The 22,957-nt window shown below is 42.0% G+C and overlaps 1 protein-coding gene across 1 annotated transcript in view; it reads left to right on the top strand.

The window, feature by feature from the left end:
* The first annotated feature begins 6,191 nt into the window (after window positions 1-6,191).
* Window positions 6,192-22,957, top strand: part of DMRT1 (doublesex and mab-3 related transcription factor 1) — a 58,310-nt gene continuing 41,544 nt past the window's right edge. The window contains exons 1-2 of the mRNA XM_054652567.2: window positions 6,192-6,476; window positions 9,495-9,678. Of these exons, the coding sequence (XP_054508542.1) occupies window positions 6,192-6,476; window positions 9,495-9,678 (469 nt within the window). The remainder of the gene's footprint in view (window positions 6,477-9,494; window positions 9,679-22,957) is intronic.

Raw genomic sequence — 22,957 nt, 5'->3', positions numbered from 1 at the left:
AATAATAAAAACTTGCGAGAGAAGATTTAGAGAAGGCATAGATAATAAACCAAGTGCTTTATAATTTGCAATGATCTATTTCTTCCTTTACATAGCAAATTAGTTTGCTCAGTGAAGTGGAAATTTAACTGTATCCATTAAAACATTAAATACCATAAATTAAAAAATAGCAATTAATTGTGTTGCCTATTTTTAAGATGTTGGAGCTTAGTTTTTCATATTCTGGCAGTCTATCAAACTCAGCTCCATTACAGATGTCTTAGAGCTGAATTGATGATGATATTCAGAAGTAAGGGCATTCTCTTCAGTAGTCCTGCCCTGATGAAGGAGCTCAAATGTATAGATGGCTTATGCAACTCTATCATTCTTACTGTGTGAATTAGGAATGTTAGAAATGTCAGCTTAATGAGTCATGCAACAGTCTTCAATGTTCTAAGTCACTGGATCCAATTAATTTTCAAGTCTGCCTAAAATGAACGATGAATACTGAGAAGAAGCAGTTCAGTGGTTTTCTCCACAGTCACTTTTTAACTTCTATTTTATATGTTGGACCTAATAATGCTTTCAAATAGCTATCCAAGTCAATTATTAACAATGATTGAAATTTCCAAGGAGCTGACAGTGTTTTTTCTTCAGCCTTTACGTCTGCAATGAAATTACTCCAATTTGCATGAATAAATGAGGAAAAGAAGAATGTAGGTGTTAGTGTAAAAAACACTAATTTTTCTCCCTTCTTTATGCATATTATTTGTAAAACTAGTCAGAGTGGAAACATGATAAACATATACATTTTTAAAATATCTCCATTGTATCTGCTTCACTGAACTTGAAAACTGCTTTAGTTTTGTATTACATTTGGCATAATGTAACAACATGAATTTTGTTTCCAACGAATCCTGTTTTTAAAGAGCAGTGTGGGCCAATCTCATTGGCTGGGTTCCCAGCCATGAAAGGGAAGAGCTATTTGTTGTAACAGGCAGGGTTTTCTTTATTTTTACCTAAGTAATTTTTACAATAGCCCTGACATATGGACCATTAAACTCTAGATTCTGATTAGTGTGTATCTTGCAAACAAACATTTCTGCTTAGGCACCCGTTGCTGGTGGCTCTTCTCAGTTGTGGCTCATCTGAAGTTATTGATGTGAAGGTTCTCTTTTCCTGTGCTTAATGGGAGAATACCAATGAGGGGACTGTGAATACACACGCAGCTTCAGAGGCCATTAAGGCATGTCACCTGCTATGGCAGGCCTGTTCTCCACCTTGGGATACACATGATGCTGTTCCCTGCCCCCTGCCAACATTCCTTCTTGCAGAAGATTCTTTGTACAAGGGTCCCCTTCTACACCTTATCTTCCCAGTGGGTATGGATTTGTACCAAGAGGAAAGAATGTGAACTGAGGATGCTGAAGAGTGTACACAATTTGTCCTGCCTTGCTAACAACCAGTGGTGTTTGTAAGCGGAGACAGGCACAGCAGCTTTTTCACTGTTGGCAAGCTGTGGACCACCACCCCACTACTCTCCTTACTCTCACTGAGGAAAGGCAGCAAATAGACAAATGGTGGCAGCACGATAAATTGCTTTAGTTGTTCACCCAGTGACAGCAGAGTCCTGGGCACCAGAGGGAAAAAAACAATGACAAAAAAAAAAAAAAAAAAAAACAAAACAAAAAAACCCAAACCAAAAAACCAAATCAAACCAAACCAAAAAAACCCCACAACAACAACATAAAACAAAACAAAACAAAAAACCAAACAACCAGACAAAAAAACAAACGAAAAAGGAGTTTGAGGAAAAGAGAAAAAAGCAGCATATTGAAACTCCATTGGAAGTCCTAAATGCCCATGGCATAGAAATATTTTTGGACCATGGAAGACTGAGGTACTTAAAATCTTAAGTCTGAATGAAAGATTCAGCTTGCCTGAAATTACTTTCAATAAAAGCCATCAGATCTCACAGATCTGGAGTAATGTTCCTGGTGCCAATACTCTGTATATCATCAGAGGAGTGTCTGAGAGCAGCTGTAAGGCCAACTTTAAAATCTTGTAAATACTGAGCATTTCAAGGCAAGGTTTGGGTTCAGATATATGTCCAATAAGAAAACCTTTCCTTTTGTTGTGCTGCTGGCAGTTCGAGACCTGCAGGTAGTATAACCTGCAAATAGAAACTGTTAGAAACATAAATATAGATGTGGGGGGATAAAACAACCCAAAAATCTATATGCTGCCAGAAAGTATCAAGAGAATCCTCTGCTTCAAATACAAAACTTTGTCTGGGGGATTGTGTTTTAAGAGCCAAATGACAAAACTTCAGCTTCTCTGTAAGTTAAAGGAGGATTAAAATAAAGAATGAATGAAAGAGAACGGCACACATATACAAATGAAAGGAAAAAAAAAAAGGCACGGCTTATTTATGCCACCTACTGGATTTTTCTTGAAGTATCTTTTCAAGTGTTTCAGTTGCGATGATGTCTGTCACTCCAGCAAATGCACTTGCATGGGAGACTACTCACACAAGTAAACCAGCAGAAACCCAGCTGATGAGACATGAGTAAGTGCATGTGCAGACTGAGAAGGCTGGAGGAGTAGAGAGGAGGGTAGCTCTACACTTGTTTACTCTGCTAAGCTGATGGCTTTAGGGCAGCCCAGACACCCAAAGCTGCAGGCAAGCACTGAAGTTCAACACTGAGGAGCTTCCCAGCTCCTATCAGTGTCAGGGAATGTGCTGGCATGGTTTCCCTCCTTTGCTTGACTCCCTCTGGCCGTCTTTGATATTTTGTTCAGAATGTCCAGAGTGTGTTTATGGACATGTTGATGTTTTCAGCCAATGCAGACTGCCAGTGTGCATGCTTTATCTTCTGTCCCTCACCACTCCTGCAGCTGAGGCTCTTTGGGGAATCCACAAGCAGCCCTGGGGATACAGTCTATAAAATGATCTGTCAGAGTCAAAAATATCTCAAAATCTCTCTGATTTAACCCACTGACAGAAAAAAAAACCTAAATTTCACCACAAAACAAAAATTAAACAGAATCAGGTCTAGCAGATCTCTAAAATGAAATGCACTCAACTGCATTGACTTCTGGGAAACGGAGGGTCTTCACTTTCCAGGCAACAGTGCTAGAATTAAACTGTTTTTAATTTGTCATCTCTCCACTGGCTTGCTGAGTCATACCAAATGTGGTGATAGGATCCGGTCTTGCTCACATCTGTCCATCAAAATTATAATCTTGTTAGCAAATAAAATATTTTTGTCAGGTTCAAGGGATCAGCAAAAGGCATGCAAAGGACAGATCATCACTAACAGATGACATTAGGGACTTTAAAGAAAAAGGTCCTTTAAAGGACAACTATCATATATCTATTAAGGCAAAAGAAAAAAAGAAAGGCAAAAATGTCTTTTGACTGTTATTTTTGTCATCATAAATATTAATTACAGTTATTTGCAAAGGTGATGGCAAACTGCAGTAATCTTAAGTCACTGACATCATCACTAGACAGATTTGAACCAGAGATGCCCAGACATTAATTAAATGAATGACAATATTTCCTGAAGACTTGCAGTGAAGTTATTATGATTTGTCTTAGGACTAATGGCAGTTTATGACCATCTCCTAATCCTTCATTACTCCACAGAGGACAAATCCAGCAGTGTGTTGTCAACCTCACCATACAGCCATTAAAAAAATTGGAGAAAAACATTGCACTCTAAACCATACTCAAAGTGTGACTTGAGCTAGCAAAACTAAAGCAATTCATTTGTAAATGTTTGATCATGTACTTGTATTCATCAGGCATCTAGATATTTTGGTGATATTCATCCAGAACATAAAATACCAGATAGGTACTAACAACATTAATATTTTGTTCTGTATGGTAGGTTCTGTAACATGGATAATACATATCTGTGCAGTTAGCCTGAAAGGCAGTAGTAGAAAATACTAATTATGTGAAAGAGTGATGAATGAATGCTCTTCTTGGAACTGTTGCATTTTTTGCATCCTGTACTTCATCTCTGAGGCTGGCTGGCCCACTTAGTTTCTAGTGAAAAGTCAGATATGTAAGCACATGGAGACTGCTCTTATTTTTCTTTTGTCTGTTTCTGCCTGCTTTATGCACTGTTCTTCTCTTATCTTCTCCTTTTCCACCCCTGCTGTTATTTCTGATTTTCTTCTCCTACCTCTGTTGGGTTTATTTTATTTTGCCTTTCTTGGTCTTTTGATTTAGCCTCCTTTCATCAACTTTTTAATCTGCATTTTCAATTGGCTTAAGATAATTTTAAGGGGAGCACCTGAAAACATTTCTCTGTGTGTGCTCCACCATGCAATGTACTTCACAAACTGGATATTCAAGGCTTGCTCCTAGACAAAATTTTGGAAACTGATCAATGCCCATATGACTTGTGAGGATTTCAACTGGTTTCATTCAGGGAGGAATTTTATATTTTGATATCCAAAGCTAAGTATGCTTACATTTTTCACCTCCTTAAATATTAGTGATATGTAGCTCTACATGTAAAGGCAAATCCTAATCTTGTTTCTCTAATGATCATGTTCATCTTCTCCTGTCTTGTGGGAAAATGTGCAGATACTGACATCAGAAATGTCAATCCCAGAAAAGTGATGCAAGGGAAAAATTTCGGTTTCTGTGAGCTGAATGATGGTCACACCAAGCCCACACAGCTTGTGCTCAGCCTTCACTTGTGGACCGTCTGACTGGCTGCGACTGGGGCTTAACAGGAGTGTTCAAATGAGTTTTCTCTCTGGACGATGAGAAGTGCCATAAATGTCTCCAATGTTGTGCCATGAAGAAACAAATTCTTTAAATGTAATTTATTAAAAGCTAATGCAAAGCATCAAGCAGCAAGGATCTGGGGCTTTCTTCAGGTTAAGATATGCATTCACTGTTTCCAGCATGGAAGCTCAGTCTGAGCAGAATTAGCTTGGAGTTAGCTGATCACAAAGAGAGAGATGCCTTTCTTGGCTTCTTCTAGCAGAAATAAATTTCTACCTACTGTAACTTACTGCCATCTGATATGCTGAGTCATGAAGCTGGGGTTATAGAAATCTTTATGCAATCTTTATAAATCAGCCTCACATAATCTCAGGTGCTTTCTGCTTCATCTCTGTTGAGTCACTCATTTGACAGTTGTCATTCATCTTAGATTGAGATGTAATTTAATAGTTTCATTTCAGCATGAAGATAGCGTCATCTAAAGTTGAGCTCAGAAAGATTTAAAGGTGTAACAGAGGAAATATTAATACTGTAAATAATATCTGTAGAGCTGCATGTGTTTATAAATCACATAGTGCCAAGTTGGAAGGGCGGCCTATGTAAAGAAGAAAAAAAGCATCTTTGCTTGTCTTCCCCTGCAGAGTTCAGCCACTGTCACCCACACCAGCTCCGGAGGTGATGGCTACCGAGTTATCACCGTGCTCTCACTCGCCCTTATACCTGCCGGTATCACCTGCCCACACAGATATTGATCAAGGTGTCTTTAAACACATTGCACGGCACGAGTGCGAGGTAACGCGGTAAGGGAAGCTGGAGTCCAGCAAGACGCCAGCAGCCCCACGACAGAGCAGCTGAGCTGCGGCTACTGGGGTGTTTTATTCGGGCGTCACACCTCTCCTGGGCCAGGCCATGCCCAAACCCTACCTACCCAACCCAGGGGACCCCTGGGCTTAAACATGGCCTCTCCGGATCGATTCCGCCTTGCTGCCGCAGACCTCGTCCAGCATCACCAGCATGGACACGGCCTGCGCTGGCCGCTGCGGGGCACAGAGGGCGGGCAGAGGCCGCAGGACAGCCGCGGAGCAGCCTCCGACCGGGGGCCTGGGCATCCTGTCGTGCGGGACCTGCGGGCAGCGCGACGGAGCCGAGCCCCGCAGAACCTCCGGCCGTCAGGCCGCCCCGGGCCCGCGCCCTGCATCCGACGGGGACCGGCCTGGACGGGGCCCGCCTTTCCCGCCGCAGGCCGGCCCGGTGGGGGAGGGAGGAGCGCGAAGGGAAGGGTGGCCGCTCCCTCGGGGTAGCGAGGATTTAGCGGCCACGGACCCCCCGGAGCAGGAGTGGGGGAGGCGCGGCAGGAGGGGCGACGCCCGCCTGGTGCTGCCCGCCAAAACGCGCGGGGTGGCGGGACGGGACGGGGCAGAAGCGCGCAGACTGCTCTCCCAGCTGCCCCCCGCCTGCCACGATGCCCAGTGACACCCCGGCCTTCAGCAAGCCCCCGGACGTCGCGGGCCCGGGGGACAAGGCGAACAGCTTCGGGAAGGCGGCGGCCCCCATGGCGGCCGCCCCGGCGGACAGGGGAGCCGCTGCAGCGGGGAAGAAGCGGCCGCGACTGCCCAAGTGTGCCCGCTGCCGCAACCACGGCTACTCCTCGCCGCTGAAGGGGCACAAGCGCTTCTGCATGTGGCGGGACTGCCAGTGCAACAAGTGCAGCCTAATCGCCGAGCGGCAGCGCGTCATGGCAGCGCAGGTGAGCTGTGTCCGAGCGGGGTGTGCTCCGCGCCCCTGGGGGGTCGGGCCCGTCGGGGCCGAGCGGCCGCGCCAGGATGCGGTGCGCTGCGAGACGGCAGCCGCGGGTAGCCTCTCCCCGGACGGGAGCCAGGAGTTACACCGCTGTTAGTGAGACTTGTCGCTGTATTTCTCGCAAGTTATTTAAATTTTGTTTTTCCATAAGAAATGGGAGATGCCCCAGAGGTGCGGAGGATTGCAGCCGGGGCGAGCGGCGGTGAGCGGTTAGCTGCACCTGCCGGGCACGGCCGAGCGCCGCGCCCCCGGGCCGGGTGCAGTCCGGCCCTATGGACAGCTCCTGGGGGGCCGTAGAACCTGCACGGAGCAGCACCTAACTTACCGTCAGGAGCCGTTTTCCCGCTTGCTTTTAGCTAGAAAATGAATAATCTAGCCAACAAATTGCTTATCGAGAATATTTTGTGTTGACGTTTTCAGACTCGGTGTAAACGCAAACTGCGTTTCCTGATGCTGGTGGCTTCAGTTGAGCGCATTTCTAACATTTTTTGGGATTTTTTTAATGGCGTTGTTCGAAATTTGGTGTATAGCAGTTCTTCACATAGCTGTGTAGGTGGGTCATCTTTTATCTCAACGCGGGCTCAGTATTCTGAGGTCTAAGAAAACAAACAGTATCCAGTTCGGGGTGGGAATAACGTTTTCGTTGGGTCGTCTCGCTTCTGCGTCACAATTCTGGCGGTGTAAGTATAGGGCTCTATTAACCCTTGTGATCTTTATCTTGCAAACTTTATTAAGGGGGTCCTGGGCGTGTACTGGAGCGGCTGCTGGAGTAGTTGAGCTCTGCGAGGGGCATTTTACGCCCTCGTTAGAGCAAACGATCGCCTGCCAGCACATAATTGACAAAGCTTTAGGGCTCCTGGTGCGAGTGAAGGTACATTATGGTGATACCAGACCCACCCATCAGTTTGTAATTGCTGTCTGCTCAGAGCTTCATGATCCCAGATAAAATGTGTGTCGGGCTGACAGGTTTTAAAAACCTAAGCAGCTCTAGATTAAATCCTCGTTTTTGGTTTTGTTTTTTTTTTTTTTTTTAATTTTGTTATTCAGTGCATATAACGTCCTCAGAACTCAATGGGAGTTCATTTAAACAATTCCTCCTATTGGTAGTATGGCAGTCCAGAAATTGTTGTTATGCCCAAGTTACATGCACTTTTTCTGCCTGGTGTGAACCTTGGAAAAATAAATGTGAATCGCTTTGCTGTCTGCCTCGGGGAAGGGAGCACGAAGTGTCCCCGTCGGCACAGAATCTTGCTGCTCAGCTGCTTCTGTCAGGCAGTGGGTGCCTCCTCCTAGCAAGCTCCGGTGATGGTCCTCCTGGGGGTATTCTCTTCCCTACCTAGTATTTGAAAGTAGCTTTGAAAGCCTCCCTAGCTAAACCTTATCTGTGCAGGAGTTACACATTGAAAGTCTGTCTTTCCCCCTTTTGATATATTTCTGCAGTAAGCCCCTTGATGCTGGTGGAATTTTACAGGTCAAGGTTACTGGCTTGTGAAGTTGAAGTGGTGTTTGCAAGTCTGCGCCTTCTGTACAGGATGTTTCTTATTGCAAGGGCTAATACTATCTAACAGAATTATAAACTCTGTATTAGAAAAAAGCATGGCTGTTGAACATGAAAATGTAGGGAAGTCCTGTCCCAGATACCCAGGAGAATTTCCAGCAAGAAACGCCCATGATCCCAGTCTGTAAACTGGACCAAATTTCAGAGGTTCAAGTAAAGATGCAAATCAGTCACCTCATAAGTAGCAGGGTATGTAGCTGTAGCAGTGTCATATATACTTCCCAGACAGATATGGCATGGGTGTTAAATTGATCTACTAGTTCAGATGAAGCAGAAGAGGCTGTCTGCAAGCAGTGAATATGGTTTATCTGCACCCATGTCCAGACTGTGTAGTGCCTATAGGCTTGGCCAGTACCAGTTAGGCTTTGGAACATTGTCAGTATTAGGAAAGAAATGGGAAGCTCTAGCTTCTCCAGACTTGCCCAGCACTCTTCAACGTGTGTGATGCTGTCTGAGATGCTTGCAGGATGGTACCCTACATTTGCTGTGCTTCTTCCATAATGGTTCTCTCTGTACAGTGTACTGTATGCTGAAATTTCCTTGAAGGACAACACTTCCAGCAAAGAGCCATCAGGGAACCTAGCAGGCCTGGATAGAGCAGCAGATTACAGGTACAAGCCCTCATGAAAAGCTGCTTTATATTGATAAGAGGCACAGCAGAACCCTGCAAGCAGACTAACTTCTTAACCCCAGCAGCTGTGTATCAGTAGAGAGGAGGGTAGTGACTACACTTTCCAGTGTGCCTGTCGCAAGAGCAACTGTGTTGGGGGAGTTTAGTCAGCTGCAGCAAGTGTTAATCTGGCCTCAGTGGAGGAAGATGTGTATGTCATCAGCATTTCATAGGTTTGTTCATTTGTGCTTGTATACAAAATGGGGTTGGTTTTTGTTTACATACGTCTCTGCCCATTGGCTGGATTGTGTGAAGGGCCTAGAGAGTAAGCCAAGTGAGGAGTGGCTGAGAGAGCTGCCTTTGTCTAACCTGAAGAAAAGGGGGCTCAGGAGGGACCTTCTGCAACTGTCTGAAAGGAGGTTGTGGGTTGGCCTCTTCTTCCAGGCAGCGAGTGGTGACAGGATGAGGGGAAATGGGCTCAAGCTGGGCCAGGGGAGGTTCAAGTTGACATCAGGAAGAATAGAAAGAATTGTCAAGTACTGAAACCAGGAACCATCCCTGGAGGTGTTCAAGAAACAACTGGACCTGGCATTTAGTGCTGTGGTTTAGTTGACATGGTGTTTGGTTGAAAACTGGACTCAGTGGTCTTGGAGATCTTTTCCAGCCTTAGCGAGTCTACGATCAGCACTACTCTACAGTACGAATAGTGAAAAACCATCTTTGAATCTGAGTCGTTCATTGCTGACAGTATAAATTGTGCTCAAAATCACAGAGCATGTCTTCTCTTTTGTTCCTAGGTTGCCCTAAGAAGACAGCAAGCTCAGGAAGAGGAACTGGGAATCAGCCACCCAGTGCCCCTGCCCAGTGTCCCTGAGACGTTTGTTAAGAAGAACAGTGGTGGCAGTTCTTGCCTCTCACTGGAAAGCAGCAGCCCAATGCACTCGACAAGTACAGCCATGACAGCAGCTAGTACACCACCAGGTAAGCTGCTGGGAGAGTGGTGCTCATGTCTGAGGGCCATGGCCAGCACTGCTGGTGCTCACTGTTCACACCTGTCCCTCTTTGCAGTGACAAGGTTACAGTACAGTACAACATTGTACTTTTGGTACAGTTAGTGGAAGGGAATAATCCACTATCAGTCTTTAATATTTTATTTGATTATTTTTACTTGAAAATCAAAATTTCTTTTACACACACTGGTGCTGTAATAAAATTCGATAGGGTGTGTGATTGCAAGTAGAGAATTATGGGAAGCTTTTGTCCTTTTTCCCAAACATGTACTCCCACTACAGTCATAGCAAGGTGGGTTTTGGCTGCCTGTGTAGCTTCTTCAAAATTCAAGAGTTTCCAGAACTGTAGAGAAGCCAAGTACGGACGTTATGTTATTGACCCCAGCAGCAAAGATCTTCCAGCCTTACAAAACTCAGTGTGGTGGCACATTGGTTCTGTGTGGCATGCTGTGATGAACTATGAAAGAGTGATGTCCTTCTCTTTTACTACAATTACTGTATTGCATTTAACACTTGTAAAACAAAACCCCAAAAAAAACAAACAACAAGAAACAGATGTTTCAGTATTTGTCTGTATATTCAGTGAAAGCATAGCTAAGCAAAGATGGGAATTTGAATATGCTAGGCAAGTGAAGGCTCTAGGCAAAATGTTTTTTCCTATGCAAATTGCTTTCTCCATTTTCTAACTATGCCTGACAGATACAGTGATTGAACATACAGAAGAAAGAAGAAAGGAGCTGGTGTAATTGATTTCTTGTGTATAGACAGAAAAACAAATACACATAAAAGGAAAAGGAAGTTTCATTCATTTTTAATAATCTATGCATATGCCAGTAATACAGGTGAATATACTTGCCAGATAGAAAGGTGATTCTAAAGTGGGCAATGCTTTGCATTAGTTAATAAAAGGACAATGCATGTGTGTGTCTGTCAAGTGATGCTATTCTGTTTTGCAGGCCATTAAAAGTATGTCAGATGGATTTGTTGGATCTAGTGCAGACAGGCAGTTTCAGACCATTGTAGAGGAATTTTGTTGGGAAGATTTTAAAAGAACTGCTTAATAAAGCAATAAATAGCTTTTTATTAGCTTTTTTTGTTTTCATTATGTTAGTGTCACCTTTGAATTGATGCAGTTACTCCTTTCATATTTGCATTACTGCATGCTTTGTCTATAGACATGGAAAAAGCTGGCTAAAGATTAAAGTAGTATATTCAGTGATATATAGAGATTGTGTGTAACTCAGGAGAACAAGAAGATCCTTGCTTGTACAGAAAGGCCAAAGAATGAAATCGTTTTATTGTTGACAAAACTGGCTTAAGCTTTGATCTTAATGTTTTTAAAATGACAGTATTTCATTTATTAATTCCATTTTAATAATTGCTAGTTAATTTAATTAAATTATTTTAATGGAAAGCATTGACCAAACAGGCTTAAGGCAATTCACATGCTTGAAAAAGTACTTGAAAACATAAAAATGCCTAATTTTAAAGAATTTTGAATTGTTTCACTGTTTTTGGTTAGAGCAGTCATCTTTCTTACAACGGAATTTGAGCAATTTAAATACATTGTTTCTCAAGCATTTTACTAAATAACTAACTGTTATTATTTGTGTCCAAATAAATAACTGTTTGTGAGTGACAATATTTGAAATACACAGCTTCATCTCCAGAAAGAAGATGTGATTCAAGTCAAGAATCAAGAGAGCATCAACCTTGTTCATCAGAAATGGAAGCATCTGCGAATGAATAGGAAATCAGGTCCATAGTTTTGCTTTTGGGCACCTAAGTAGCAACAGACATTGCACTTAGCTCAGATGTGACTACGCTGTATAAATGAAGTTACGTCCTTAATAGTTTTGGTATGTTCATCTGCTGAAAGCAGTGTAAGTACTCATGGGATTTGACTTTATACCAGTGACCGTGTGCTGGCTCTGAAGGTGGAGAAGGTGCTCTGTGCATTTATCCAGATCTGTAGGGTAGCTTTGTCAGGAGTCTGAGTACAGGCTTTGGTGTCGAACATAGCCTAAATATCCCCATGTTTTTCTTTTTAGCATATAATGATCTTTTTTTCACATGAAAAATTGCCATGTGGCATAAGTTCTGGCTTTAGATGTTGGGTTGTTTCAGGACCAGGTACTTGATGGATTCTTGTATTGCTGTTTTATGATTTTATTACTATCCTAAACTGCAAGCAAAATGAGAGACCCCATTGGAGCAAGTGTCATTGTCTGAGGTTGGTAGTCTGAGGCGCTGATTTTTCAAGAACTTACAGTAATTATTAAAGGAAGCAGGGAAAGTGAAACCTTTCATGGCAAGGGGAGCCAGCAGTTCCCTGCAAGCCCCAGGGGAAGCAGTAGCTTCTGGGAGTACAGTGTGTCCTGTATGATTCACATTAGATGGGGCAAGAGGTGATTTTGACAGTGGTAATTCTGTTCCTCCTCTAAGGTTTTTGGCTTATAAGGGCAGTTCTTCTTTTGGACTCCTATCACATGGAACATTGTTTTCCAGCAGAGGAGTGATGTGTGAAGGAGTCACACAAATCAGACATAGTGCCAGAAGAAGAGTCATTGCTGGCTGTATCCATTTTTTTAGAAGATCAGAAATAGTATGACACCTGGATACCAGAGGCACTTTTTCAGATCCCGTTGTGACACGCTGTTTTTGAAGAGGGGAAAAAATGAATTATCATGATCATAACATAGGTGTTCGAACATTAACCATGTCAGGAATGTTTACTTTGGATGAACTGTATGTTCCCCTCAAAAGCAAACTGGGAATTTGCAGGGTAGTTGGAATAGAACAGACCATGATCTCATGAATTTGTAGTTCCTGTGCATTTCCCCTTAAAAAGTTGTAGATTGCTGAAAGAAAAGGCCTTTTAATTGTACAGAGCAACAAAAGTCATTTTCCCATGGCATTTGATGTAATTGTCTTCCCTTCTGTAGGATAGGTATATCGTGTTAGGATCTGCAAAATATAGGAAAGATTATGGTGAAGCATGTAGAATGTGCTTTTCATACATTCTCATTTTATAATATCTGTGTTCTTCACTGGTTTGTGTCAATTTAGAGCCTCTACCATTTTGATATTTAGCAGTCATGGGGGTCAGAGAGGGGAGGCAGATGAGGTCACTAACTAAACATCGTAGAATTTACTGAAAAAAAGAAAGCTGCTCATACTGAATGAAGGAGAATGCATTTCACCTTTGCTTCATTATATTTGATCCTTGCCACAGACTAAGGGTCATGTTTGGCTATTGGCCATCGGAGTGGCTGCAAGATACCCCACCAGATGGCTGGAAGGTGCTGGAAAGCACCCCTTCTTTCTGCTGCTCTGCACTCTTGTTGGCCCAGTTTAGAAACATCCACTATAGATGGGGCTACTCTGTGATGCAAAATGCCAGCTCCTGGTCCTATTTCCCTGTTGTATTTGCAATGTCATCAGTGTTCAGGTGCCTCCCTAGTATCACTGGTTGACAAACATCATTTTGAACAATTGTGAATAGTAAGCTTGTATTTGTTATTTCCCTTTGTTACATTTATTATGTTTGACAGAAACAAAATAGTATTCTTTTTTTCTCTAAGTAGCTGCTGTCTTCAGTTTGAAACTCTTTGACAAATAGAAGGGGTTTTACTCATAAATACAGACCATAGTGGGATCAGCAGTAATAGAATGCCTGATGTTTGATGGTACTGAGATCCCTTTGAACTTGCAGTGCCCTAGCTGTCTGCAAAAACCCTACCATGCCTCCTTTACTATTCCTTTACTTTCTTGATCAGTGTATTGTGATTTCAAAAATTGATGCCAGATCTTGCAGCTGTTGTGCTGCATAGGTGATGAGTTTAAAAAAAACCTATTTGTTACAATGGAAAAATATCATAGCCTGGTTTAAAAAAGTGAGAAATTTTCTTTTAGAAAGAAAGCTCTTTTACAGTATTTATAGTGTAGTGTCAGGTGCTGTAAAAATTTCAGTTTCATCAAAGAAGCCTCATTTTAGTCAACTGATCTTGTGGAAGCTTCTTTTCACTGTGAGAGTGCTTGAGGGTTGAAACAGGTTGTCCAGAGAGGTTCTGGAGTCTCCATGTTTGGGGAGGCTCAGAGCTTGGGTGGATGGTGTATAAGCAACATGATCCAACTAAAAGCTGGTTCTGGTTTGAGTTAAGTTTGAGCCAGCTGGTCTCCCAAGATCCTTTCCAAACTAGACTGTTCTGTGAATCTCTGAAATGTCTACTTGCTTGCCCTGACATTAAGTCAGCATACTCAAATTTGAAGTTCAGTCAGCCTCAATACTGATAAACACTTGCAAGCCTGTGAAAGAAATCTTAACTCTTTTGACCTAGTAAAACTCAATGGTAGATTTTTTTTTAAACAAAGAGTTAGAATTGTGGGGATTGACAAATGGTGGAGGGGATTGATAGTTCAGGTGGCAGCAGCCTCAACAAGGCTGGCAGTAAGAAGGCAGGATTAGCTGCTTTGCCTGCCTGTGCCAGGACTAACATAGTGGCTGCATGCCCTCAGAGATCTTGGTGGGTCTGCAGTGCTTAGCTGTCCATCCTCCTGCTCTTCCCTTTTCCCTTGGTTTCCTCACTACTTTCTAAGGATGATTTTCTCCTGCTGCAGCCATGGCTGCTTCTTTACCAGTTTTAGTTGCTGGCTGCCTCCTGGTCCTGCCAACCCTCTTCCATTGCTTTCTGGTGCTTTGCCCTGGCTTCTCCCGCAGTCAACAAATCTCTCTTAAAAAGTGAGGAGCACAGTTAAACATTACCTGTCTTTAGTGGATTGTAACAGCAAACAAAGAGAGAAGTTTTGTGTCCTTCACCTGTGAATAACTAATCCATCATCATCATCATCATCATCTGGTTTTCTCCAGTTCATTGCAGTTAAGATGAGAGAAAAAGAATTACATTTGCATGTGTCTCTTGTAAGAGTTTGTGAACTTCTTAGCCCTCTTGGATTGATGTGATTTCCACAGCACAAGTTAGATAATTGTCTTGGGAAGTAGTTGCTGGAAGTGGTCTGCCTGTATAGTAGTTTGCTTAGTTACTAAATCTCTTTCAAGCTGGACTTTGTAAATATTATAGGAGCTTTGAACAATCTTCCCTTGATTTAGGATGAAATTTATCCTGAATAGGCTTTTGAAATCCTGGACTGATACAAGTATGCATTAAACAATGCCTTCCACAGTGAGGTGGCCATGGCTTTGTAATTTTCAATTCCTATCAAAATAATGTGTTTCACTCAGAGTTATGTAAGAAGGAGTTGGTTGTGAAACAAGAAGGGGTGGGCATTTCAGCTTCTCTCTGCTGCTTTGGGTTCACTGTACTTGGGAAAATGGTAGAGGAGTTCTGAGCATCTCATTATAAAAGGACATAGATAAATCTGAAAGGATAGAGGGAAGGGTGACAAAAATGATATATTGCTTGTAGAAAGGGAGACTAAGGGTGGATATAAACAGTCTATAAATATTTGAGAGGTAATAATATGGAGGAGGGGGAGGGATTATTTACAGTGCTTGAGACAGCATAACAAGGAGCAACGGCTTGAAACTAAAAAAGGCAAAATTAAATTAGACACTAGACACTTTTTTTCCTAACGAGTAGTGCAATTAGCAACAGAGTGACCTGCATAAGGACAAGGGGGTAAGTGAAGCGTAATCAGGAGAGGTGTTTAAGAGTGTGTTAGATTATGATCTCTAGTGATTAATATGGGGGTGAACTCTGATCAATGTGCAGGTTAAAGTAGATGACGGAAATCTCCTACAGCTTTGTCATCTCTTACATGATTCATTGCCTCTAGCCATTCCTTGACTGTGTTAAATAAATCATAATGTTACAGGGTTCTGCATCCCTGATTAGATGTTTCCAGTCAATTCTCCAGTTCTCTTGCAAAGCTTGCAGTTTTCCTGCTCCTCTTTTCAAGCAGTATTGGTTACTGCAGCTTTGCATGCATGCGTGTGTGTAGGTGCCTCTGTTTTAACTGAGCTAACGTTTGAAGTGCTGTACGTATCCATTCAGTGAGGCACTGACTCTTGTCAAAAGGCTGGTATTTCTGTTGTATTGGTGAAACAAGGTAGAACTAACAGCAGTTCTCAAAGTGTCTGAATTAAGAAGTTTTTATTTTCCTTTCAGACTTTCAGTCCTGTGTGATGCTTCACTGGAAGTGTAAAAACAAATAGAATTATAAACATATTTGGAAAATTCTCACAGAAGATTGCTTTTCTTTTTCTGTGCAAGTGGTATTCTGAATGTTGCCTAGGGCTGTCTTCACCAGAGGCAGGGGCTGGGGAGAGGTTTCTGCATGTGCCAGGGAAGCAAGGGTGCCAGGGACCAGTCATGACCTACCCCTACTCCCTTTGAGAGAGAAAGGCTGCTCAGCCCTGAGATGGAGGCAAAGCACAGGAAGCTCAGAAGTTACTTCTGTCCTTTCACATTTCAGAAGAGATTTTTTTTCCCCAAAAGGACTTTCAGACCTTTTTTTTTTTTAGAGTGGTTCAAAAATACTTCACTGTAGGGCTTTCTGTGTTTTCAGCATCTTGCTGTCCAAATTTTTTCATACCACATGAAGATTAAAGACATATATCTATGGTTAGAGCAAGATAGCTGCTGAGTGATGTTTGCTGTGTGCTGGACAGACTTTGCCATGTACAGTGTCCTAGCACCAGATTTTCTTCCCACCTAAGGTAACAGGGCTGGTCAGCACATCCGATTGTTCTTTTTTCCTTGGAAGCTCTTCCTCTGTAACACTGGCATTTGCATATGTGCATTCAGATTTAGAGAGTTATCTGTGCCAGATTGTGCTTTCCATTTGTTATTATGAACACTGAGATAAGGAATGGAGCAGAAGCAGAAAATGTACTAGGATTTTCTAAGAATGTACTATCCATGGGCACATTATTCACTATCTGCAGCTAACCTCTTGTTCCTTTCTGTGTCCTTGAAACAGTTATTACATCTTCTCTGAATGTGTGGGGCTCTTTGTTTTAAAGAAAAGATGTAAGTGAGGAGTGAAGGAGTACTGCACGCTTCCCTAACTGAGCACTGATTTGATTTCTTGCTTCTCCTTTTGTTTCACATGCTTTCTTGTACCTTGAAGACTTCTTTCATTTGCTTAATTTATCAAATAACTTCCTATTTCAGCCTGTTCAACCATTTTCCATTTACAGTAGATTTGTCCCTTAATAATATGACATGTATAATGCAGTTTTGAAGGTTTCTTTTGTAGGAATGCCTTTTCGTATGCTTCTTCTCATTCCTCTGTTTTATTGAACTTTACTAAACTTTCTTCTGAGTTTGAGTATCTGATAGTATTAATCAGGATTGTGAACAGCTCCTTTACTTAAATAACAACATGCACATCTTTCCTGTGTTTTCTTGAAGAGCTCGCAGTTAGTTAAAAACTGAGTTTGACTTCCTTTGCAGTGAGACTGGATGTCTGTTTTTTTGTTTCTTAATTCCTGTCTCCAGTCTTTATTGGTACTACTTTATTGCATACAGGATAAGCCACTATTTGGTTATTTGGATGTCTGTAGTTATGAACACAGCTGCACCTCAGCAGATGCTAAGCCGCTGTACTTCCAGTCACTGTGCATTTCTGTCAGTTATGCATGAACACCATTCATTAGTGATCAGTTTGCATTTGCATTGAAGCCAGTTTTGTCAGTGCAAATGTTGTTGCACCCATGCGACACTGGCAATCATACACAAAAGTTACGCACATCTGTGTGATTCTTGTTCTCTCAGTCAGGTCTGCTAGATGTCTGCAGTGTTTTTTCACTACTCCCACTTTTAGTTTTTTGCATCACATATTAAGTAGAGTTAAAAAGCCCTCCTGTTATTTCCAGTTCGTCTGTTGTAGAAACTTTTGGGTTTCTGTCATGATAATAGCTTATAACCAAGCATGGGCTCCAGCTCATTCCAACCATCGTCCTACTCCCTTTATTATTTTTAGTGTGAGGCATAGTGGTTTTAACCTAGTCATATTTCTCCAAGGTCTCCTATCTCAGACACTTGTGAAGCTTTCCCTCCCTTCTAATGTTTTCTTTGATCTCTCATTAATGACTTAAATCCCTTTAGATTTAATCCACACCGTGTTTCTTTCTCCTCCTCTGAATTTGCTTCTTTGCCCCTGCAGGTGTCTGGGCTGTTTTCCATCATTGTCCATAAATCTGTTTTTCTTCCCTAACCTTCCTATAATTTTTAATTTCTTTCTCTGTTCTTTTAAAAATTGTGTTTTTACTTTTGTCTCCATTACTCACTTCAGTGGCATGTTGGATTTGGTAGCATGAACACAAAGAGTTAACTCTTTGTAAATTTCCTTCTCAAATCGGATATCTCAGGGTGAATAATAACATGTGTACATAGATATGCACACACAGTAATCATACTCCCAGATTTTATACTGAGGATTGAAAATGGTCCTTGTTTCTCATGCCCTTAATTTTCTGAAGCACTGATTTTATTGGTCCTGATCCCGCTAGCTGTCACACATGCTAATAACTTCAGATATGTAAATAATGCTGTTGTTTCAGTTCAGTGTGGATAAACATATGCAGGAGCATTAAAATAGTGCCTACCACCTTCACGGAGTTGAAGCCATACTCAAAGATTTAGAAGGTGTTTTCTTTACCAAAGCTATTCATATTTTTTTTTCCACTTAAGATTTGAATATGATCACTATAGCTGTGTTATAATGACCAAAAGTGCACGAAAAGAAAGACTAAGCATTACCCCTCAGCTCACATAAAAAGATCGACCACTCTGCTATAGTCAGTGACAGAGACATTGAAAGTTGAATTTGCTGCCATAGATATCTTAGTGAAGGCCTGGAGCTGAAATTAATTGTGGAAATAAAATATTATTTTCCGTAGGTTTTATTTCTACTGCTGTATTAGGAGGATTGTTAAGCTGCATGGTAAATGTTTGCAGCAGATCATTTTTATTAAGTGTACACTAAATGTGAACAAAATGTTCCTTCTCCAGTTCTTCTGAAATCAGGCATATTTCAGCTTCTCTTAGCTGGATCTGGACTGGGGCTCTCTGTGGGACTGAGAAATTTACTATGCCAGGCCTGCAGTCTTCTGGATGAAATTGCTCTCTCCTTGTTGTTTTGGTTTTTTTTTCTTTGCACAAATCACTTTTTCTTTTAAAAAATACAGATTCGTCTGAAGATTAAAATTAAACAAAAATCTTGAAATTGAAAGGGTTTTTGAACTTTGTTAGAAACACACATACAGAGGTAGCAGTAATTTCACCCATTATGGAATAATAACTGTACAATGGAAGATGGGAATAAATGCTCAGTAATTTTTTTCTGGTCCTTGCTTTACAAAAAGATATGTAGTATTATAGGTGTATATGGAGATGGTGACATTCCAGTTCCAACAGGAACTGAAATCAGCAGGACTGGACGACTCATATGCAATATTAGGAAGAAAAAAGAAAAAAACCCAATAACTTGGCTGAGGATATGGGAAGTGTCCCTTCCTGTAAATACTCCAGAACTGCCTGGACACAGTGCTGTACAATATCTTGTAGGATGACCCTGCTTGAGCAGGGTGGGTGGGCCAGATGACCCCCTGCCATCCCTTTCAACCTGACCCACTCTCTGATTTCCAGCAGGTCTTTTAACACTGAGGAAGTTCCTAAATCTTGAAAGAAACATGATGTCGTGCCAGTGTTTCAAGAAAAGTGGGTGTGGTGGGGTACATGGCTGCAAATCTGTCAGCTTGACATCACTTTTTTGAAAATAGTGGAACAATCCACAGCAAAATGAAATCTGCAAGAAGGGGAGAAATGCAGCTGTCGAATGATGTTCACACAACATGAATTAACAGAAGTTTATGGGTAAAAATTCTGTCAAGTTGGTAATCTTATATTGTTACAAAATTGTTCGGTGAAGTACCATACTGATGTGATCACAAATCCTGCAAGGCATTTGATTTTTGTATCCCCTGACATCTTGATTAGGAACCTGAACTGACAGAAAATCAGTATTGTATGTGTTACCTGGTTTTAAGGAAAATGATCCTATTCATTTGTAGGTCTGAGTGGGGAATTTTAAAAGTAGTGTTTCTGGAGGCATCTCACAGGGATGTGCTCTTTGCTGTAATCATCCCATTGGTATTTTGGAAAGAAATCTGGCATTATCACAGGTTGTGCTGGTACGTGATGGAAAGATGTACTGGCAAGTACTGCAGAAGACAAAAGCGCACTGCAGGGAGGCTTGGTTAGATGATGGTCACATGAAAGCAAAAGCTGTTTTAACCCATACAAGAAGTGAAAAATTAAGAAGTCCATCCCAAACAAACATGCTGCACAGCTGGTGATCCTGGAGGATACTGTGCTGAATGTTAGTGGTTCCTGGTAAAAGAGGATGAACTGGCACAGTCCTTCTAGGCAGTTATGTGGTTTGGGAAGCTGGTGGGGTGGTCATGGAACTAATGCTAGTGGGACTTCTGCCCTGGGAGCATGGTACATGCCCCAGAAAGTGGGCTCAAAATGAATGTTGGAAGGAAGGGCATCACTGAACCAAAACCAGTGTAAGATTAGGAGAGGGGACAAGGGCAGTAGATCTGTTTCCCTGTTCATACTGTTCCTAGGTTTCTCTTTGTAGGTAGTGGTGGGGATGTAGCAATGGTCTGGACCCACACATCTGGACTTTTAAGTTGGAAGAGCTCAGGCAGGAGACAAATTATTAAAAGACCAGAGAATGGTACTGGAGTGAAAGTCAGTTTATTTTACACTTTGGTGATCTCCTTAGCTAACCTTTATTTGATCTCCAGTATGATTGTTCTGATTGCTTATGCCTTTGCCAGACTGTGTCAGCTCCAGTAAAGTTTTCTGTGTTATTTCATGGGGTAAGTTTGGTGTTGTGAACAGCAGCAGCAAAATCCTGTGAATTCACCATAAGGCTCAAGAAGGCCTATAGGAAATAACCTTAGTTCTGAGGTCTCCCAACTTTCCCTGAAATGTATTGTCCCCTTTGCATAACATTTATCTTAGAGTGTTTCTTTCTGGCAAGTTCTGTTCTTGTTAAAATCTGTTGTCCCACTTAGAACTGGTTTAGCCCTTCAGAAGTAGAACTAGGTGAATGCCATTTTGCTCAAAGACCACTCTGGAGTTATTCCTAGAGGGGAGGAAAAATAATACTGATTCCTTCCAGGTGAAATTGAATTCTTCCAGTCAAGTAGCCCTTGAGAAGCATGCCTTGTACCCACAGACATTGCTGCCATTATGCTAGCTCCTCACTAGTAATGCCGGCTGAACTCAACGGTCCAGCAGCTACACCTAGCAAGGAATTTTTCATGACACCCATACAGCACCAGTTTTCAGACCCACTGCAGGAAAGCTGCAATGACTGGTTGTTTTGTCTTGATGTGGTGGGAGGAGGTGAAAAGCAAATGGTAGGAGTTGGCAGGTGATAAGGCATAGCTGCGATAAAGAGGTGGAATAGATTGGTCCTTGTGCACTTCAATTTCAGGGAAGAGGCCAGAGGCCTACAAGAAGCTCAGAATTGTTACACCACACACTTTGGGGTTGGTTTGTTTGTTTGTTTTAAATGTGTATTCCTGCTTTGAGAAGAATTATGTGTATTTCTAGGCTGGGTTGGAGAGGTCCTGTGGTGTCAGTAAGGTGTTTTGGCTGTTCCTAACCGGACACATAGCTGCTGTTAGCCCTCATGTCTAACATGATATGGCATGGTACTTGATATTTTTCTGTCTCTAACAGGTGTTAGAGCACAGCTCCATACCCAGGGCTGTCTGGGAAGGTAATCTGAACAGAAAGGAAGAAGAACCACCAGATTTCATGTTTGAGCTCAACATAGCCATAACAATTGCCATAACATTGGCAATTGATGGAGGGAGAAAGAGACACAGTTTTCTTAAAAGCTTTCTGGTGAAAATAATTGGGAGTGCTGCAGATCTGGCTTTCAATAAGAGAATGAGAGCAAAAGAGCCCATACATCTCAGAAATCAGGTTCCAGGACACAGGAACAAGCACCATCTCCTCTTCTGCTCTGTGGACCCTGCTTGTTTCTTGTGTTTGCTGGCTCATCTTGGTTGCAGAGTGGTTTCCACCTCCCCACTGCCTGAGAGGCAGCACAGAGTGAAGGGCCAGAAATCTGCAAACTGCAGAGAAGGGTTTTATCTTCACAGCAGCTGCTTGAGTAGCTACCTCTTAGCATTTGAATTCAGGGTTACTTTAAGGAAACCAGGGTCTCCTGGTTCAGTCTTCTTTTAAAGGGGAGAAGGCTTTTACTGACAGATTTGAAAGGCATGATTCTGGATACTTTGTGCTACAGCAATTCATAGTGTTCACTTTTAGTCCAAACTAAATACCTGATCCTTGATGTTTCCTTCTGTTTGTCATGATAGAAAAGTATTTCAGATTTTCTGATTCCTGGGAAGTTTGTTTATTTAACAATGTAGTTCAAAAGCACCAAAACCTCTTTTTTGTACTAGTTTCCTAAGTCATAATTTCGTCAATTTGTTGTTGCAGTTAGGGATATGAGTTGAGAGTTTTATGCATACAAGCACCTAAACAAGAGGTTTTAAGATAAAGCACTCTCTGGAGACTATTGATAAATAGGGGACTAAGGGGAAAACAAAAGTTAGGATAACAGGGAATTGTCTCTCTTGTTTTCTTGAGTGCCCTGCTTCTCTGTCACCATCAGTTCTAGTGCCGTTAGGAAGAAGAGGGGTGTAGTACATGGACTTAGAGTGCAGTGAAGCTCTTAGCCAAAGCAGGTAGTGCTGGGATGTTGATCACTGCCTGGTCCTTTTCTGGGAACTTTGAGAGTAATGAACACAAAATCCTGGTTATTGCACATTCACATCAGTATACATAAAGGACAATCCCTGTGAATGTCATACTGGCCCAAATTTGTCTGTCAAGAACCTATACTGCATTAACCAAAGCTGTGAGTGGGGGGTGGTTTGTATTCTGCATAGTGAAGGAGCAGTAAATGGACTTTGTGTGAAAGAGCAGGGATCAGCAGGTTACAAAGCTGTGAAAACAAGATGAAATAGACTCTGTGGAGAAAGAGGAGAAAGAAAAAAGGTGGCACTGGAGAAGAGAGCAGCTGGGGTTGTCTGCAGAGTTCGATGTTCTGGTTTAGCTGCTTGTTGCTGTCATGCTTCTTAAATTCCCACTGAGAGACTCCAGCCTTTTCCTGTTCCCTTCCTTCTGTTACTGGAGGGGTTTCCTTTCCTTTTCTTACTTGATCTAAAGCAGGGAGTGGAAATAGGGAAG

Source organism: Agelaius phoeniceus, chromosome Z, assembly GCF_051311805.1.
Source record: "Agelaius phoeniceus isolate bAgePho1 chromosome Z, bAgePho1.hap1, whole genome shotgun sequence".
Classification (NCBI taxonomy): Eukaryota; Metazoa; Chordata; class Aves; order Passeriformes; family Icteridae; genus Agelaius; species Agelaius phoeniceus.
This window is presented reverse-complemented; position numbering and strand designations above follow the sequence as displayed.